The 19,667-nt window shown below is 46.5% G+C and overlaps 1 protein-coding gene across 2 annotated transcripts in view; it reads left to right on the plus strand.

Moving 5' to 3' along the window:
- The window catches only part of Trabd2b (TraB domain containing 2B), a 207,193-nt gene that overhangs the window by 160,972 nt on the left and 26,554 nt on the right, over nt 1-19,667 (plus strand). The window contains exons 3-4 of one of the 2 annotated variants that reach the window (XM_031378224.1): nt 10,963-11,109; nt 17,308-17,482. In XM_031378224.1, the coding sequence (XP_031234084.1) occupies nt 10,963-11,109; nt 17,308-17,482 (322 nt within the window). The remainder of the gene's footprint in view (nt 1-10,962; nt 11,110-17,307; nt 17,483-19,667) is intronic. The other variant, XM_031378225.1, reaches the window with a different exon arrangement.

Raw genomic sequence — 19,667 nt, forward strand, 5'->3', positions numbered from 1 at the left:
AACCAGTCCTGGAATGGGAAACTAGAAAGTGGTCAGTGGTACTTTGGTGCTATCTGTGGGGCATGGAAAGTAAGCGAGTAAACCGCAGTGCCAACACTGAGGGCTACAGCCTCTGTATTAGTGCCCCCCTCAGATGGTTCAAGTAGGCTGACCCCCACTCCTGAACTGCGTGTTGACAGATTAGTCAGACCTCAGGTCCAGGATAGCAGTGCTGCTCCATATGAGTCCTGGTGGGGAGTTGCTAGGGTGAGGGTCATGGGATGAATGATACCCTCAGCTTCCCATGCACTGACATGTTCATTTTAGAAGTATCTCCCAAGTATTTGCTATGTATGTGACTGGCACCGTATTCTCTCTAGGACAGCTAAGGCCAAGCTGGACAGTGTATCCTTATGAGGGGTCCTGGACTGGCCTGAGGTTCTAGCAGGCTGGCACAGAGTACAGATAGTGGGAGACTAGATACCAGTGCTTGGAGCTAAATGGTAATCTTTTCCCTCATGTGTCAACCTTGATAATACCTGATAACCAAGGTGATATCTCTCTCCCTACACCCCCCTCTGCATGTGTGTGTGCATGTGTGTGTGTGTGTGTATGTGTGTGTGTGTGTGTGTGTCTGTCTGTCTGTCTCTGTCTCTTTCCAGTTAGTCAATCAGAATACAGGCCCCAGTGGCTGGCCCCAGCTATCTATTAGTGTCTTTCCTTGTTCTAATGAATGAATGGAGGTGGCTTGGGAGGTGGCAGGGGGAACCCAGGACCTGCCTGTTGTACCTGGATCTGAATCCCAGGCCTAGTTCTACAAGAAGAGATCATGAGTACTGACTTCACCATCCCAGGGGCCTCAGTTTCTCTGTTTCTCACATGGGAATGGCAATCCTCATCTGGAAGGGTTATAGTATAAGATGGTTTCCCAGTGTCTCTGCCATGGTCCATGTCATCTAGCAGGCTTGTCAGCTCCCGCTGCAAACTCCCACCACTCTCCTGTGTGTTCAGCTCTACTGTCTCCTCACATGTCCTCCGCTTCCCACCATGTGTGCACAGGGCCTTTGTACCTGCTGCTTCCTCATCTCTCCACACTCCTGCCCCACTTTCCTAATTTTTTTTCTGAAACACCTACTATTTTTGTTATTCAAGAAATGGACTGGTAGAGTGTATGTACACATGCCCACACCTGCAGCTGACTCCAGCCATGTGCAGCTTAACAATCGGAATGTGTTCATAGAAATGAATTGTTAACTTATTCTGTCATTGTGTACATATCACAGTGTGTGTACAAGCTAGAAGCCCAACCTTCTGCACACCTAGGCTGTACGGTACAAGCTATTGCCACTAGCTACAAATCTGCACAGCATGCTACTTATTGTCCAGAATAGTGTAGACAATTGCAATTTATGCATCTACCCAGAAGATGCTCCAACATGTAATAAGGACACATGCTCCACTATGTTCATAGCAGCCTTATTTATAATAGCCAGAAACTGGAAACAACCCAAATGTCCCTCAACAGAGGAACGGATACAGAAAATGTGGTACATCTACACAACGGAGTACTATTCAGCTATTAAAAACAATGAATTTATGAAATTCTTGGGAAATGGATGGATCTGGAGAATATCATCCTGAGTAAGGTAACCCAATCACAAAAGAACACACTTGGTATGCACTCCCTGATAAGTGGTTATTAGCCCAGAAGCTGAGAGCATCATCAAATGCAGAAAGGGTATAATAAAAAGATACTAGGCCATAGATATCTGGCTCCATTGTAATTTTATTAGGGCTTGTTCATATGTGTAGTTCACTATTGACCAAAACATCATTATATAATGCATTTGTGTGATATGTTATAGCAAGTGTGCATGCACGAATGCATGGAAGAGGTATAAAGACAGAGAGATAAAGATGCACAGAGAGCAAGATTTATTTCAAGGAATTGTCTCAATGGTATGAAAGATGGCAAATCCAAAAATGTCCATGACTGGCAGAAGACAAGAAGACAGAGAGAGCTGATGTGACAATTCTGTTGTTGGCAGAGAGCAAAAGTCACTTTTTTCTTAAAACTATCAGTTGATTGAGACCCATCCACTGCATGGAGAATGACTCATTTTCTTCAAAGTTTACTAAATTAAATATTAATCTTGCCTAAAAATACCTATCTAGAAAAGGAGGTAGCCTACTCCATAAAAGGCACTGGCAAAAATACTCAGAGAATAGTGAAGCTGGAAGTATACCCTTCACCTTGTACCAAACCCATTCAAACAAGATCAAAGACCTTAGTTTAAAACCCAAAGCACTGAGATCTACAGGAAAAATATGGGGATGCCCTTCAAAATATTCAGGGAAGCAAGAGCTTTTTAAAGAGAACACCAACACTCAAGTGTCAACAGACTGGACTGCATGAAAGAAAAAGTTTCTCTAAGACAAAGGAAACAATGGCAGAGTTAGACAATCAAAGAGTGAGAGAAAATCTACCAAGCACTCTTCAGACAAGATGCTAATATCCAGAATTTACAAAGAATGCAGAAATTAAAAACAGAAGGAACAAAACTGCTGGTTAGAAAAAGGGGTAAATGGACTAAATAGACACAAGAGAGAGAGAGAAAGAGAGAGAGAGAGAGAGAAAGAAAGAGAGAAAGAGAAAGAGAGAGAGAAAGAGAGAGAGAGAAAGAGAGAGAGAGAGAAAGAAAGAGAGAAAGAGAAAGAGAGAGAGAAAGAGAGAGAAAAAAGAGAGAGAGAAAGAGAGAAAGAGAGAGAAAAAAGAGAGAGAGAAAGAGAGAAAGAGAGAAAGAAAGAGACAGAAAGAGAGAGAGAAAGAGAAAGAGAGAAAGAGAGAAAGAAAGAGAGGAAGAGAGAGAAAGAGAGAGAGAGAGAAAGAGAGAAAGAGAAAGAGAGAGAGAAAGAGAGAGAAAGAGAAGAGAGAGAAAGAAAGAAAGAGAGAGAGAGAGAAAGAGAAAGAGAGAGAGAGAAAGAGAGAGAGAAAAAATGGCATGCCTTTAATCTACGCACTAAGGAAGCCGAGTCAGGTAGATCTCAGTGAGTTTGAGGCCAACCTGGTCTACAGAGTGAATTCCAGGATAGCCAGAACTACACAGAGAAACTCTTTATCAAAGAACAACCAATCAATCAAACAAAAAAATGTGTTCAGTATCCCTAGCCACCAGGGAGATGCATCAAAACAACTTTGTGATAATACCTCACCCCAGTCAGAATGGCTATCATCGACAAATCTTTATTTTTAATTTTATTTTATTAGTTATTTTCTTTATTTACATGTCATACGATATCTCCTTTCCCAGTTTCCCCTCCAAAAAAAAAAAACAAAAACAAAAAAAACAAAAAAAAAAAAAAAACCCAAAAAACAACAAGAACAAACTTCTGTACCCTCCCCCCTCCCCCTACTCACCACCCCACCCTCTTCTGCTTATTGGCCCTGGCATTCTCCTACAGTGGGGCATAGAACCTTCACAGGGCCAAGGGCTTCTCCTCCCATTGATGACCGACTTGGCCATCCTCTACTATACATATACTGCTGGAGCAATCAGTCCCACCATGTGTACTCTTTGGTTGGTGGTTGAGTCCCTGGGAGCTCTGAGGGTACTAGTTAGTTCATATTGTTGTTCGTCCTAAGGGACTGCAAACCCTTCAACTCCTTGGATCCTTTCTCTAGCTCCTTCCTTGGGGACCCTGTACTCAGTCCAATGGATTGCTGTGAGCCTCTACTTCTGTATTAGTCAGGTACTGTCACCTCACCAGTCAGAATGGCTAGAATAAAAAACTCAGGTGACAGCAGATGCTGGAGAGGTTGTGGAGATAGAGGAACACTCCTCCATTGCTGGTGGGATTGCCAGCTGGTACAACCACTCTGGAAATCAGTTTGGCAATTCCTCCGGAAATTGGACATAGGACCAGAGGACCCAGCTATACCACTCCTGGGCATATACCCAGAAGATGCTCCAACATGTAATAAGGACACATGCTCCACTATGTTCATAGCAGCCTTATTTATAATAACCAGAAACTGGAAAAAACCCAGATGTCCCTCAACAGAGGAATGGATACAGAAAATGTGGTACATCTACACAATGGAGTACTACTCAGCTATTAAAAACAATGAATTTATGAAATTCTTGGGGAAATGGATGGATCTGGAGAATATCATCCTGAGTGAGGTAACCCAATCACAAAAGAACACACTTGGTATGCACTCTCTGATAAGTGGATATTAGCTCAGAAGATCAGAATACACGAAGTACAATCAAAAAACCACAAGAAACTTAAGACAAAGGAAGACCAAAATGTGAACACTTCATTCCTCCTTTAAAGGGGGAGCAAAATACCCATGGAAGGAGTTGCAGAGACTAACTATGGAGCAGATACTGAAGGAAGGACAATCCAGCCTGATATACCTGTCTCCTGAGAGGCTCTGACAGTTCCTGACTAATACAGAAGTAGAGGCTCTCATCAACAAATCTTGTAACAAATGTTGGCAAGGAAATGGAGAGAAAGGAACCCATATTCATGTTGGTGGGATGCAACCAACCAACACAATACAGTTATTGTGGGAATCAGTTTAGAGATTTCACAAAAACTTTAAAATTGGACTACTCTGTCCCAGGTATTTCCTTCCTGGGCATATACCCAGAGCATATACCCTGGGCATATACCCATACTCTGCCATAGAGATATTGATGCTCACATATTTATTGCTACTATATTCACTATAGAAAAGAATTGGAATCAAACTCATTGTCCAAACAGATGAATGGTTATGAAAACTCAGTATATTTATAAAATGAAATACATCTCAGCTCTAAAGAGAAATGAAGTTTGAAATTTGCAGAAAAGATTGATGGACTTAAAATGCATAATATTCAGTGAGATCACACAACCTCAGAGAGAAATAAACCACATGCTCTCTCTAATAAGAAGAATCCAGCTAATAATAAATGTATATATGTAAACACATGTACATGTGCATACGGGATAACATGAAGAAATGAGATCAAGGAAGGCAAAATATAAGGAAGTGAGGAAGGAATGACTGCAGGTGATGGGCAGGAGTTATGAAAGAGGATACAAAGATAATTGTTTTTCTCTAATTCTGTCAACAGCTGTTGTTTGTTTAGTTTGAGTGGTATAAAAGTGCATAAAATATATCCAATACTAAAAGTGTAAAATTTAATGTGAAGCTCCGCTCTGAATACCAATTCTAACTGCATAGAGTTTCACTGAATTGTACAGACTTTGGGTCTAGTTCATTTTCATGTGTGACATTTTACTTGCAAGGATTTTTTTAAAAAAATAATGGAAGTTTATTTTTTGAGAGAAACATCTAGAGAAATATTTCACTAAATCTCTGGGACCTCAAATGAGTCCATTTGACACACAAAATTAACCGCCACATATCTCCTCTTGTCAACCTGATACCCATGTGCATTTCTTTAAACCCTTGCCTCAAATAAGGATGGGACAAGACTGTAGCTCTGCTTAACATAGAGAGCTGTCATGTACACAACCAAAAATGTAGTAGGCCTTCCCCAGAAGAGGATGCTAGGCACTCATCCACTTGTTCTTTCCCCTGGACATCCTGTAACTAGTGTGATATAAAGTTAAGAACACTTAGACATCAAGGTACAGACAGTTAAGGCAGCTATGCTACATGATAAGAGGATGAGAAAGCAAAGATATCTGAGATAAATACACCCAGACATGCATTCACCCTTACCTCGAACACAAAATAAACATATCCAGGGCTGGGGACACTTGCCTAGCATCTGCTGAGTCCTGGACTCAATCCCCAGCACCGCATAAACTGATTGGTGGCTTGTGTCTGTATTCCTCACATTTGGGAAGTAGAGGAAGGAGGAGCAGAAGTTCAAGGTCATCCTCAGCTACACAGTGAGTTTAAGGCTAGCCTGGGTTACACAAGACTGTATTTATAGCAATTACAGTCTCTGTTGTTTCTTGTGACTGACCACACATGATGGCCTTGTTACTGCCCATCTTCTCTTCTACCATCCATTCTGCATTTCCTTTGCTTTAGTAAGACCCTCAGCTTCCAAGGTTCAGAACTTGACTGGAGTCCTAAAGCACCATTCCCAGGGTTCATACAAGGATTTTTTCTGAGCACAAATGCTGTCATTTTTCCGTTGATTCTAATCACAGAGCATGGGAGCACTGAGTCATCTGAAGAGACCCTGTGTTCTACATACTCTCTTCACCCTCACTGTGGGGAAAGCAAACCAGTTCTCTTGGTGTTCAGGACCCAGCCTCCCACTGCCCTGGCTGTCCTGTTCGCTTGGCCTGTGGACTCAGAGGTATCCTGACCCAAAGTAACCAGGAGGCAGCTTCCCTTCAGCAGGATCAGCACTGCATCTCCTCTGACTCAGCAGGATCAGCACTGCATCTCCTCTGACTCAGCAGGATCAGCACTGCACCTCCTCTGACTCAGCAGGATCAGCACTGCACCTCCTCTGATTCAGCAGGATCAGCACTGCATCTCCTCTGTGCTGAATATTAATATTTAACTGGTGAAAATGTCCCTTCTGGGTATGTACCTTGCATGTATGCAGTGTGAGAGTGAAGCCTTTGTCTGTGCTGACCTTGCCTGGGTCAGTAAGCATGCCAACCTGCTTAGGACTTTGCTGTCATCACTCTGGCTCCAGTCTGAGTAGAAGTCCTCATTTGGCCATCCCAGACCCTTAGCCTGAGAGCCAGGCCTGTCCCAAGAACTCTGGGTTCTAATCTTCCCTTCAGGTGAAATGGGTGACCAAGTGAGCATAGGCCTCAAATCTACCATCCTAGGACTGTTTACTGGACTTTTCTGGAACAATAAGCCTGTTTCTAGCCTCCTGGCGCCTGCCTTTCCCCGTCTGAAGACCTATTTAGATTCCAAGCATACATGCAACAGACGCCTCCGGCTACCTTGTGTCCCATGAGCCCTAGTGAAGTGGGGCGGTAGAAGATGCACAGGATTTCTTGGTGGCCAGGATGACTGGGACGCCACACAGGCATCTAGTGGGAATGAGGCCTTCTACTCTTCACCCGGTGTTTGTTATTCCATGTCATAGCCTTAGCATAAACATTATCCTAGTGTGGGCCACTGAGGCTCCTTGTGAGGAAGGTTTGTTGTTCTAAGGTGGCTGGAAGTAGAAGGCTCAGAGACCTGGGGGATTCTGGGAGTTGAAGAGGGAGGCAGAAGTCAGGGTAATACTTCATCCTAAACCTTGTGCCTCCGTTACCCTGGCGTGAAGGTCAGTGGCATGTCTGCCTCCTCCATGAGTTCCGTGTGTTTACAAATCAAGTCCAATTTCTCCATCAGATTTGAGTCCTTGCTGAGAGGCTGCTGGAAGCCAATGTTTAATGAGAAGGAAGGAAGGAAGAAAGGAAAAAAGGAAGGAAGGAAGGGAAGGAGGGAAGGAGGGGGAGGGGAGGGGAGAGGAAAAGAGGACAGAACTAACAGAATGGAAGGGAAAAGAGCAGGGAGGAAGGGAATGGGGAAAGAGCTTCCCTCTGCTTATTGGAAGTACCAGGAATGCTCGCAAGAGGACATACTCCTAAAGTCCTGTTTGTAGTAAGCCAGACATCTGAATACCTCAGCCCTACCTTTTTTGAGTTGTGTAGCCTATCACTCCCTCTGCTTCTGTGGTGTCCATCTGTTCATTCCTGCTATGTCTACCCTTGACAAAACAGAGGGACTCCCCATGAGTGGAGGCCCCCAATACCCCTCTCACTTCTCCAGCCTTCATATCTTGGGAAGGTATTTAAGGTCTCTTTGCTGTGGGTTTTTGTTTTTGTTTTTGTTTTTTTTTTTAATATTACGTTGGAGCTTCTATAAAGATTAAATGATGAATCCACTTAGGAAGTTTGCAATGCATAATAAGTGCTTAATAAAGCCAGGGGTCTTTGTATGAATGTGTGATGACTCGTTTGTGAGCAGGAAGTGGGGAGCACATAATTCAGGGTTGACATCCTTTTTCTGTAGTGTTTCCTGAGTGTGTGATGTTGGTGACATTGAGGTTCAACAGGGGACACAAAGGCAGAGTGCTGAATCAATCCCATAGGATATGTACCTCCGAAGTGGTCTGTGCACAGGGAGTCTGTGGCAGGTACCAGGTCCCACCCAATACAGTTAATGTCACAAACTAGCTGAGGCATGCAGAGAGCTCTCAAACTGTCAAATGGCCTGCCCTTGGCTTCCTGTCTAATGCTCCATCAGTAAACATCCCTGGCTGCTTTGCAATGATCCCAGGAAACTGGGTATCACTATGCCATCAGAAGGTCCGGCTCCCTCAGCCTTTTGATCCAAGGCTTGGAGTCAGGATCCTTGGAGTCCACTCTGCCAAGATCACTGTATGGACTCATGCACACTCCATCCTACAGCCTGGATGCTGTCCCCTCTCTTCTCTTACATTATGAGGGCACAAAATGAGATCAGAGGGTCCTTAACCTGGGCTCCAGGGTCCCTGTTAATCCCTGCATCAAGAGAGCATCGAGTCCCACCCTGCCTCCTTTATGTCAACTGGATCCTTGACATTTTTATCTGTTCCACATTCAAAAGTCCAAATGAGATAGATTCCTTTGGGAGACAACAATAATAACAACAATAAAGGAATTCTCCAGCTAAAAGCAGTTTGAAACCTCTGTACCAGATGAATTTGAAGGACCCTCTCTCTTCCAGCACCAAGCTAGAAAGATTTGGAGCTATTTCCTCCTAGGTTTTATTTAACAAACACATACTCAGCGCTCACTTCATGCCAGGACTGTTCTTAACACCGTGCAGCCTGGAATATACTTAATCCCCTGGAATACCTCCCGGCTTCATGAAGGCTGTGCCATTGGAGACCTGACTTCATGAGTCAAGCAGGGTCCAGGGGAGACATTTACCCTCCAGCCAGGTCTTCTGGCGCCCAGGCAGATGACTTCATCCCAGGTCAGGTGGTGCCTTGGCCAGGCTGACGTGAAGAAGCAGCAGAGCAGGTGTGTGCAGCAGCTGGGTGTGGCCACAGGAAGTCCCTCTGTCTTAGGCCTTCAGAGGAGGAGAGTAGATCAGCTCGACACAGACACTTTCATCGGAGGCATGCACCCTGTGGGAGGAAGTGCTTGTTGCCTTAGCAATGTCCACAGCAGAAAACGTCACTGCCTCCTGTAATTCATCCCCAGCCACCACGCTGCCATCGACACTCTGCACCAGATGGCTGCAGATCTGATTTCAGTGGTGGCAGCCAAAGCCCAAGGTCCTGGAGAAGGCCCAGACGTTGGGGCGAGGGGTCTGACCTCACCTCCAGCCCTCTCATTAAGGGGAGCTGTGGGGGCTGCTACAGCTCATGCAAGGCAGTTCTCTTGCCATTAACAAACACAGAGGGGACCCAAGTGTGGCCTTATTGCCTGTGTCACCGTGTTGGCCTGGCCCTGTATACCTATTTCAAAAGCTTTTTATTCAGATTATATGTCTTTGTGAGAATGTCTGCCAGCCTTCTAGATGTTTTTCTTCAGGGCTTCTACAGTACCTTTGAACTATGAAGGAAAACAGCAGGTCCCCAAGTCCTAAAGAGAAATGGAGATCACAGTACCCTCTTTCCCCCAGGCACGGATACTGAGAGCTGTAGATTCAAGAACCAGAAAAAAAAAATAATGCATTTCCTGTGTTCAGGAAACTTAACCTGCTGTGCAGCTGGCCATTAAACACAACGGCAAGCTAATATGCACACACTGGTGGGAGGCAGCACGGTGTATCAGTCATCTCTCACTGAGATTGTGCTGTGTAACAATAGCATGAAGAGCTCAGGGTGCCAGGACCAATTGCTTTAAGGCTGCACCGATCTTGCTGGTCTCACAGGTCTGGAAGTTGACTATCTGTCCACTGGTCCCAGTGCCACTGGCTGTGGAAGTTTAGCTCTGTGTGTTATCACCCTCCAGTGGGGTGGAGTCAAAGGCAGAGTATATGAAGGGGAACAGGCTCAGCATGCAGGCGCTTCTCAGGCTTTCTTTTGTAATGCTTACAGCCATTGTCCTATTGGCTGAAGTAGGTTCAGCATCAGAATGTGTAGGATCAACAAAGCCCCTTGGTTGGCTAAAAGAGTCTATGGTACCAGAATCTTGGGATGCAGACTCCAGCTCAAGCCATGTGGGTAAAGTGCCTTCCATGCCTTGGGCCTCAGTTTCCCCATCTAATACTGGGGTTATTGGCCAGAACCATGTATGTCTATGTCTATAATCCCAACACTTGGGAGGTAAGGCAGGACTGTTGAGTTCAAGGCAACTGAGGCTACATAATAAGAACATGTCTCCAATAAACAGAATAAAATGAGGAGGCTGAAGCAGGTAGTCTCCCAGGGCTTGTGTATTTTGTGTTTTGTGGGAGCCATAACCTTCAAATGCCATAAACTACTTAGAAAGTCCCTCAGGGCCTGGGAAACATTCTGATTCCAGGGGAAAGATGAGTTCTGTGTAGTATTCCAAGTGACTCTGGTACCTCGAAACAGCATCCCCAGAGCCAATAGCCCAGAGCACAGAGATAGAGGGTGCATCTGCTGAATGTGTGGGAGGATGGACTCCAGAGACCCAGCTCCCGAGACCTTCCAAGCCTTTGTTTCCTTTTGTTTGCTGCTTGACCTCATTTGAGAGTGCTCTTGATTATAAACTGGGTTTGTTCGTCCTAGAATACTTCTAAGGAAAGGAGAACAAATGAGTCAAGAAGGAAGACTCACCCCAAACTCCAAACTCGGGTGGTTTGCTGTGCATCTGCCTTCTATTTCATACCTGCAGCCCCTGGTCCCAGAGGCCAGCCAGTCCATGAGCACAGCCCTGATGCCCCTGGTCCCAGAGCCCAGCCAGTCCATGAGCACAGCCCTGATGCCCCTGGTCCCAGAGGCCAGCCAGTCCATGAGCACAGCCCTGATGCCCCTGGTCCCAGAGGCCAGCCAGTCCATGAGCACAGCCCTGATGCCCTTCTCTCTCCTCGGCCAGGTACTGTTTGCTCTGAACCAGACACTGCTGCAGCACGAAAGTGTGCGAGCTGGGAGCCTGCAGGCACCCTACACCACAGAGGACCTCATCAAACACTACAACTGCGGGGACCTCAATGCAGTCATCTTCAACCATGACACATCCCAGGTGAGGCCCTCCTCTCCTCCTGCCCGAAAGGCCTCTCTGCACTGCCAGCTGCAAAGACTTGGAGATAGGCCCACATGATCCTACCTGGCATTTATCAGATGCCTACTGTGTAGTGGGCATATATCTCCTTCTCTTCAGCTGTAATAAACAGGAGCTACTGTTGTCTCCTTTATAGAGCGGGGGGGAAACCGAGGCTCAGAGAAGGTAAGAGATTCAACCTAAGGTTGTACAGCTTAGTGTTAAAATATCAAGAACAGTAACTTGAACCAGAAGACCCGCAGAAGGGTATATACCCAGTTACTATGACTTGGCCTTGAATCTATCTCAGAACCTTCTGCCTTGATTCAAATCCCAGAGCTAAGACTATAAACAGGCTAGCAAGACTCCAAGTAGAGCCCCAAGAGAATTCAATTAGGCTTGACCCTGCCCAAACTTTACCAGGCCTCTTCATTGATCTCCAACAAATTCCAGGACACCCCATTCAACATTCAAGCTCCCCTAAGATGTGCCCCCTGGTGGCCTTGTCAACAGCTTACACCCCTACTCCCACCAGCACCCCAAGCCTGTGGAATTTAGAGCTTGTTTTTCAATACCCCTGAGCCTTTATCCAGGTTCTTCCTCCCCTGGATTCCTCCAACTTGATCATGATTAAAGTTGCCTACTCTGAAAAACCTCTCCAGTTCCCTGGATGGAATCAGATATCTCCTGAGGTACCACAGTTTCCCTCAAGGTTTCCTCTGTTGTGTGTGGTATTTTGATGTTCATGCACTCAGAAGCTTGGATTAGGCAAAGGAGGCCTTGTTCCTTGTTTTGGACCCTTGCAGCTTCCATTTTCTCTGGGTGAAACAAGCCAGCCTCTGCAGTAGCCAGTGTGTTCCTCCTGTTCTGTCCCTGCCCCCGACCCCATCTCCTTTATACATACCAGGAGCAAAGTCCACATGTCATCCCAGGAGCTCGCCTGTATGCTTGTGCCTTCTCACTGACTCTTCCTTCAGCACAGATGCTTCTCCCGGGTGCCGCCACAGAGCATTCCCCTCCATCTTCAAGGGTCCCCAGCCCCTTAAGAGTAGCTCCATCCACTTTGTCTGAACTGTAGCCTGAACCTCCCTCTCTACCTCACCTAAAAATCTCTTATTACTTTATTATGCCCCACTTTCCTCCCATGGTCTGGAAGACTGTCTAACACAACATACTTTCATTAGTGACTACTTACCGTCTGGCCCTCCCCACTGGAACACAAGCTCCATGAGGGCAGGATTTGGGTCTATTATTAATTCATCTATCCCCTCTGGCAAGAGCAGTCCCCAGCCTAAAGGAGGACTCTGTAAATATTTGTCAAATAAATGGAATAGTTTGAAAATATATAGGCACAGTGCTCCAAGGGATATGGTGGGAAGCCAGAGACGACAACTCTCACAAGGAGACTGGGAGACCCAGGAAATCATTGTCTCATATAGAGATCCTTGCTCTGGGGACAGAAGAGCTGCAGCTATAGCCCAATGCTCATGTATAGGGGTCTGCAGCTGGGGCTAGGGCAATAAGGAAAGATTCCTACAAAGTACAAGGCCACAGAAGAACCTACATTGGCCGTGGACAAAGGAGGAATATTCCAGCTCTGAGCACAGTGTGCAAGCAAGCCAGAGACTCAGAGGAGAGGCAATGCGGAGAGTTCTGGTTGGAGGCCAGCCAGGCTGGGGCCACAATGTTCTGTCTGTGCTTGCCACCCAAACCCAGACACAGGCTCCCTGAGGGCAGGGTTGAGCTACTCATCCCTTGGTCCCCATAGCTCTGGAGACCACTTGGCGCCTGCTGTAGAGTGTTTGCCAGCGAGTGACTGTCATGCACAGCACTGTAGGTACATCATGTACTTAGAGAAGCTTAGAGGATGGAAGAAGGAGCCCAGCCCTTACTGTGGAAGGCTTCAGGTCTGAGTACTCTAGTGTTGAGGTGGAGGAGGAAAAGGAGGGGCCAGCCCTGTGAACTGATGGGACTCTTACCGGGACCCCGCTTCTGGTGAACTTCGCCCTAAATCCACTAGGGGCAAGGTTTGAGAGGTGATACTCCACAGCAGAGTGGTCTTGGTGGCAAGTTGTGTGGCTGGCTGTGGTGTGGCTGGCCTGAGGAAGAAGGGGTCGACAGGACAGAGCCTATGGCTGACTCTAAGCTGGAGGAGAGAGGCACCGGGCGAGTTTGGGGATGGCGAATTCAGTTTTCCTTTGAGTCTGTGCCCAGAAATACTGCTGATCTCTGATGGCAGTAGCCATGTCCCCAAGCAATGTAAGTGGTTCAGACAGATTTGAATCATAGTCCAGGCTGTATATGGAGTACACAGAAATCCTGCCCCACTGTGCAGAAACCCAGGGTCATGGGACTTGCACATCATTCTATGTGGAGCTCTATTGGCAGCCAGAGGCCTCAACAGTCTCAAGGTTTGGGGATCTGGAAGCTTTAGGGCATGTCACCCTGCTGCAGTCAGGAAAGCTTCAGGGCAGTCATAAAGCAGGAACTAAGCTTGTTGGTGGAGCTTCTTAGGTGAGAAGCTGACAGGAGGGGCCGACTGGTGTCTCCAGAGGGCATGGTTGGCATAGCAGAGAACAAATATAGGGTGGGGATGCCATAAGGAGTGGGAGCCCCGGAATGTAAGTCAGAGAGCATTGCAGTCAGAGATGCCATGGCTGCAGTGATGTTATTGATAAAGTAGCCTTTGGAGGCCAGGATGGAACAGGGCCTGACACTCTCACTGTATACCTCCTCACTCCTCCATCCCCATCCTCAGCAATGATTGCTCCCTGATGCTGCAGCTGCAGGTCACTGGCATTGTTAGTGTTCATAACGGGAGGGTCACACAGAAGTCTTCCCTGAGAAGCCTGCGGTCCCTAGACCCCCTGAGGGGGCACAGTAGCCACATTTATGTTTTATTCAAACAGTAGACAATAAAGTATTGTTACTTAAGAGTCAAGATAATTGACAGGAGTGCAGCAATCTTCTTCAACCATAAACCTGGGCTGATCCAGATGAACCAGACCACATAGTCACACTTCAAGGCCCCTCTGTGAACCCTGCTTTCCTCCCTGCCCTCTCCCACTGCATATCCCTTAGTGTTCTTACAAGAGTGTCTGACTCCTCAACGGGCCTAGGAGTCTCATGGGAGACAGCAAAGGTGCTGAAGTGACCCCCAACCTGACATAAGGCAGGACCTAGGGAGACTCTCAGAGGGTATCTACTGGGTAGATGGGTACAGGGAAGTGGGTAGTTGAGTATCATCAACAGACCTGGGCACTTGGCCATCCCTAGCCACAGGTCAGGGGAGCCTACACTCAATCCCTCCCCCATGACTTCACTCCAGTCCTGCCTAGACCTTATCTTTGTCACCCTATCATACACCAATCTCTCTCGGGCTCTAGGGACATTCCATGATCTATTCGAAATGTTATCATATGCCCTCCACTTAAACTTGTCATGGGAGATTTAAGGGCCCAGACAAGTCTAATGACATCATTAATTTGCTTCTCCCCCAGTCCTGGCCCAAACCCAGGCCCCATCCTTGGCATGGGGCCAAAGTCCATCATCATGAGACGCACAGAGAGTGCTAGACAGTGGCTGGGAAGCCCAAGGAAAGCTAAGTATCCAATCCTACTTCTTCATGGTTTTGAAGTTTCACGTTTTTTCTTGTTCTTATAAATAGCTTAAGTTCCCCTGGGGAATCCTTATGCAGATGCACCTTGTGGGCAGGAAGCAGAGCAGGAAGGAGGGGTACCTGCTCATAGATCCCATGACCCACGGGAGAAAGAAGGGATCAGATCCTCTTCCTTCACTTCTGTCTGATAGTTCTAATGACCATCTGTCACCTCTGTAGGCCACCATTCACTGGTAACCCATAACATTACACAGGAAGGTGACAATGCAGGGTGTCATTATATATATATATATGTATATATATATATATATATATATATATATATATATATATATATATATATATATATATATATATATATATATATATATATATATATATATATATATTGTGTGTATGTATATATATATTGTGTGTATGTATATATGTATGTGTGTGTATAAAATATATATTGAGCTATATATATCCCAATATTGCCACAGTGCCTTACTGTGCTAGGATCTTCCAGAGGTGGTCTCAATGAGTCTATGCATAAGTCATGTATGTTACCCTGTTACCAATGAAGAATGTGAAACTCAGAGAGACCACATGAACTAGAGCGCACAAGACAATGAAAGCTACAAGTCAAGCTGGGCTGGCTGTGTGACTGCAGGACCAGTGCTCATCAATACTCTTCCTCAACTGCAGCTCATCCTGCTCACCCACCCACTTGTTCACTGACTTAACAAACACTAACATGTAGTAAAGCTTGGTCTCCTATCCTCTCCCAGATCCCATTAATGGAGAGAAGCCTTTGAGAGGTGTGTTTCCAAGAAATAATCCTTCTAGTCGTGGCCTCTCAGTTCTCTACCCTGACTCAAAAATCTTTACCATCTCCTGGAACTGCATCAAGTCAAATGTGACCTATTTCATCAGGGCTGCCAGTCATCCCTTCCAGTGTGGAGGAGGATAAGAACTCCATTCCCTCATTTGTCTATCTGCCAAGCAGTCTCTGGGTGCCAGCTCTGTACTGGCCTAGGCATGACCAGGGCTACTCTGCACACTGTACGTACTGAGCACTACTTATGCTGAGACAATCACATCACTTCCTTCTCCATCCCAGTGGTTCCAGCTCCTCTGACAAAGGAGCCGTACCATGCAGGTGCTCTCACTATCTGTTTCTCCCACTGGTTCTTCGCCAGCATAGCAGAGGCAGATGTCCTGCCCTCCTCACAACCCCTCAGGATCCAGGCTGTTGACTCCCCCATCTTTCTCAGAAAGGATGTTGACAACACCTCTGTGACTGTAAAAAAAACATGTGCTTGGGTTTAAAAGCCATAAAAATTGACTCTTCTGGAGGACTAAGATCTCTAGGAAGTTGGTGTCTTTGGGTACAATTTCCCCTCATGTTTTAGTCAGTATTTTGTGATTTATGCTTGACTAGGTGACAATGAGGAAGGTCCTATGAGCGGAAGCTTGGAGGATGCTATGGCATGGAGGATGGGGAGGAAAGACAGTGTTTTCATCCACTCACTGCCTTACTTCCCCCAGCAGCTCCATGCACATGTTGAAGGAGACGGTGCTAGAATGGCTGGACCTACCTTCCAGTCCAGACAGATGAAACAATAAGAACACAACAACACAGAAGGGGCAGTGCAATCTTACATTCAAGTTTGGCTCCTGATAGGCATCTTCCTTGAAGTAGGCCCTGGGGACTTGGGATGACACGACTTCGTCCTTGAACTCAGGGATCCCTCAGCCTAGAGCACATCCATAGAGCTGTTACCAGGCCTCAAGCTATGTGGATAGTGACACAGTAGAGAGGGAAAAGGACCCAGAACTAAAAGATGGACAATCCCTAGGCAGCTTATCCCACAAGCATCAGTCTGGAAGGATCTGTGATCCTGGGATAGTTTTCAAGAAGTTTCTGGAAGTTTGAAGGCAGATGGGCAGACAGTGGCTCAGACATGGGAAAATCTGAAAGTTCCACCTTGCTCATCTCTGTAGAGCAGAGCACTGAGTATGGCCACAGTAGTGGCCCTCATCTCATTTAATCCCTCCCATCAGTCCTTCCTACAAATGAGAGTCAGGGCTCAGCAAAGTGGAGCAGCTTGTGCAGTATACCCAGCATCAGAACTGAATCCAAAGCTCAAGTCATCCTCACCCCAAGCCCTATGGTCTTATCGCCATAGCTCTCATCCTCACCCTCTTGCTAAACTGAGTTCCTTGTCCAGGTCATGCTGGATTCAGGACCAAAGGAAGGACATAAGGAACCCAGCATAGCCCCAGCATCCTGGACCCCAACCTCCAGAGAAATACCAGGCAGACCTGAGTGTGAGTCTTAGCATCCAGTCATACAGCTGAGCTCCACCATACACTGGCTGTGATGACACAGGTCTCAGGCTCTCTCTCAGGCTTGCTTTGCATGGACAACTGTAGTAATGCTCATCTTTGAGGGTATGAGGAAACAGAGAGTGTGTTCTAAGGTTTTAGAAAGGTAAGTCTCCAGTCCTAGCTGGGGTTTATCTGACATGTACCCTGCTCCATCAAGACCTAAAGGTGGTTCTGTCTTACCATTGCAGCTACCCAACTTCATCAACACCACCCTCCCACCGCATGAGCAGGTGACAGCCCAGGAAATCGATAGCTACTTCCGGCAGGAGCTAATCTACAAGAGGAATGAGCGCATGGGAAAGAGGGTCATGGCTCTGCTGCAGGAAAACCAGGACAAGATCTGTTTCTTCGCCTTCGGAGCAGGTTTGGCTCTGACCTCTACTTGTCAAGGGAAAAGCTGAGGCCCAGACGAGGGTATGAAAGCCACATGGTACCCAGTAGCAGAGCTAGGACCCTAATACTTCCCCAGCTTCTGACAACATGTTCTCTCATAGCACCTCCCTGGGCAAGGGAAGCACCCCCTGCCCAGTCCAGGTTAACTTTCACAGCCCCTTCAAGTACCAGGTGGTTATGTGAGTCCCAAACAATCTTTCAGTGTCCATCCCAGCCTGGACACACTCAACCTAGAACCAGGGCTAATCATAAGGGTCTTGTGGCCTCATGAGTGAGGGAGGGACATTTAAATAACCTTCCATATGGTGGGGATCCAGAATGGCAGCTGCAATCATCATTATCACCATCATCATCACCATTACAATGAACGTAAGCATCACCATGGTAACACAGGGCAGGAGATAAATGTTTCTGGAGATCTTTCTTCTCCTGCAAAGGGATCAAAAGATGTCTACACAGGGTTCCTTGGGACCCTATTCCTTCTCTGTTCCTCCTTATTCTTCTTGCTTTTTTCTGGCTGTCTCCAATGGCTGCGTTGGGGTCAGGATTGTAAGCAAGTTCTGTGTTAGTCAGCTTTGGTTCAATGATTTACAATAGCCATTTACTTCTTGCCACTTTAATTTGTGGAATCTACCTGTGTTCTGTGAAAATTTAAAAATAGCTTACAGGTGGGTGTGATGATGTTCAGCCATAATCCAAGTCCTCTAGACACAGAGGCAGGCAGATCTCCGAGGCCAGCCTGATCTGTCTAGTAAGTTCAAAGCCAGCTAGGGATAGATAAGTAGGTAGGTAGGTAGGTAGGTAGGTAGGTAGGTAGGTAGATAGATAGATAGATAGATAGATAGATAGATAGATAGATAGATAGATAGACAGACAGACAGATAGATAGATAGAGTTAGCAAGCTCCATCTCAAACAAACAAGATGGCAGCTTATAGATATGCTCATCAGTCCACTGCTCTGCCTCTTTCCCTATGGCCTTTACCCCCACCCTGAAGGCCAAGTAGTTAGTCCAAACCACAAGAGCCCCTGTGGACATCCAGACTCTGTAAATGGGGCTGTCCACAGTCTGTCACTGTACCTCCCCTGCCCTCATTCAGCTCCAAGGATGTTGTGGGTAAAAGTTGGGAGTATGTTAATCCAAACCGTTCTTTCCACTTCTGAATCTCCATCAAAGTGAGGCTCATAAGAGGGTCTCAGACATGGATGCAGGCCCTTAGAAAATAGCTCATGAAGGCCATGGAAACTGCACAGAAAGAGGTCTGGCCCTTCAATGGCTCTGGTATGGTCCACTGTGGCCTCCAGCAAGTCTTCTTCCCTCTTATGCCCTCAGTTTACTCACTTAGACCAAAGAAACTAGCTTTGACTTAAACTGTCTTGGATTACAGGCTGTCTAGAATTTTGGCACAGGTGTAAGGGATGGATGGGGTCTCCCAGGGGATCTAGAAGGGGCCTTCTGAAGGAACTCACAAGAGCAGAACCATGGGAGTATCAATCTCCATCTTGCAGAATATCTGCAGGGTCCCTGGAGTGACCCATGTAGCTATGAGGATTTGTGCAAAGAAGTGGCCCCTCAGCACCTCTTCTCTCAGTCACCAGCAGCTGCCTGTAGGCAGTGCATTCTGTACTAAGTGGCCTCAAGTGAACGCAGAACGGCAGCCACTGGAGTCCCCTAGCTCCCTAGTTATGCAGATTTGAAGGAGCCTCCAGAGAGCACAGTCACTGAGAGAGGCCACTGAGAGAGAGCAGGATGCCCCTCAAGAACAGGCCCCAAGATAAGGTTACCCAGGGCCTGGTGGTCTTCTATGGCTGAGGAAGCTGAAAGCCTAAAGTTCCAGAACACTGACCTTGTGATGCTCCAAGCCCACAGGCCACAACAATCCACTCAAGCTCTCTTTCAAATCAAAGCATCCTGGAGAAAAAAAAAAAAACTTATTAGGGATAGCATCAGGAAGGGATCTCAAAGTCCTTACTTGGCAGCATTAAAAACTGGTAGCTGTGTTTAGTCCCACATCCATCCACATTGCTTTTATATGGGAAACAGTTTAGCATAGTAAAAAACATGAGGGACAGGGTGCTGCCAAGTTCAAGGCAACGTCTGTGGCCTTTTTAAAGCCTCATTACCTAAGTGAGATGACTGAAACCACCAGTATAGA

The sequence above is a fragment of the Mastomys coucha genome, unplaced genomic scaffold, assembly GCF_008632895.1.
Source record: "Mastomys coucha isolate ucsf_1 unplaced genomic scaffold, UCSF_Mcou_1 pScaffold18, whole genome shotgun sequence".
Lineage (NCBI taxonomy): Eukaryota > Metazoa > Chordata > Mammalia > Rodentia > Muridae > Mastomys > Mastomys coucha.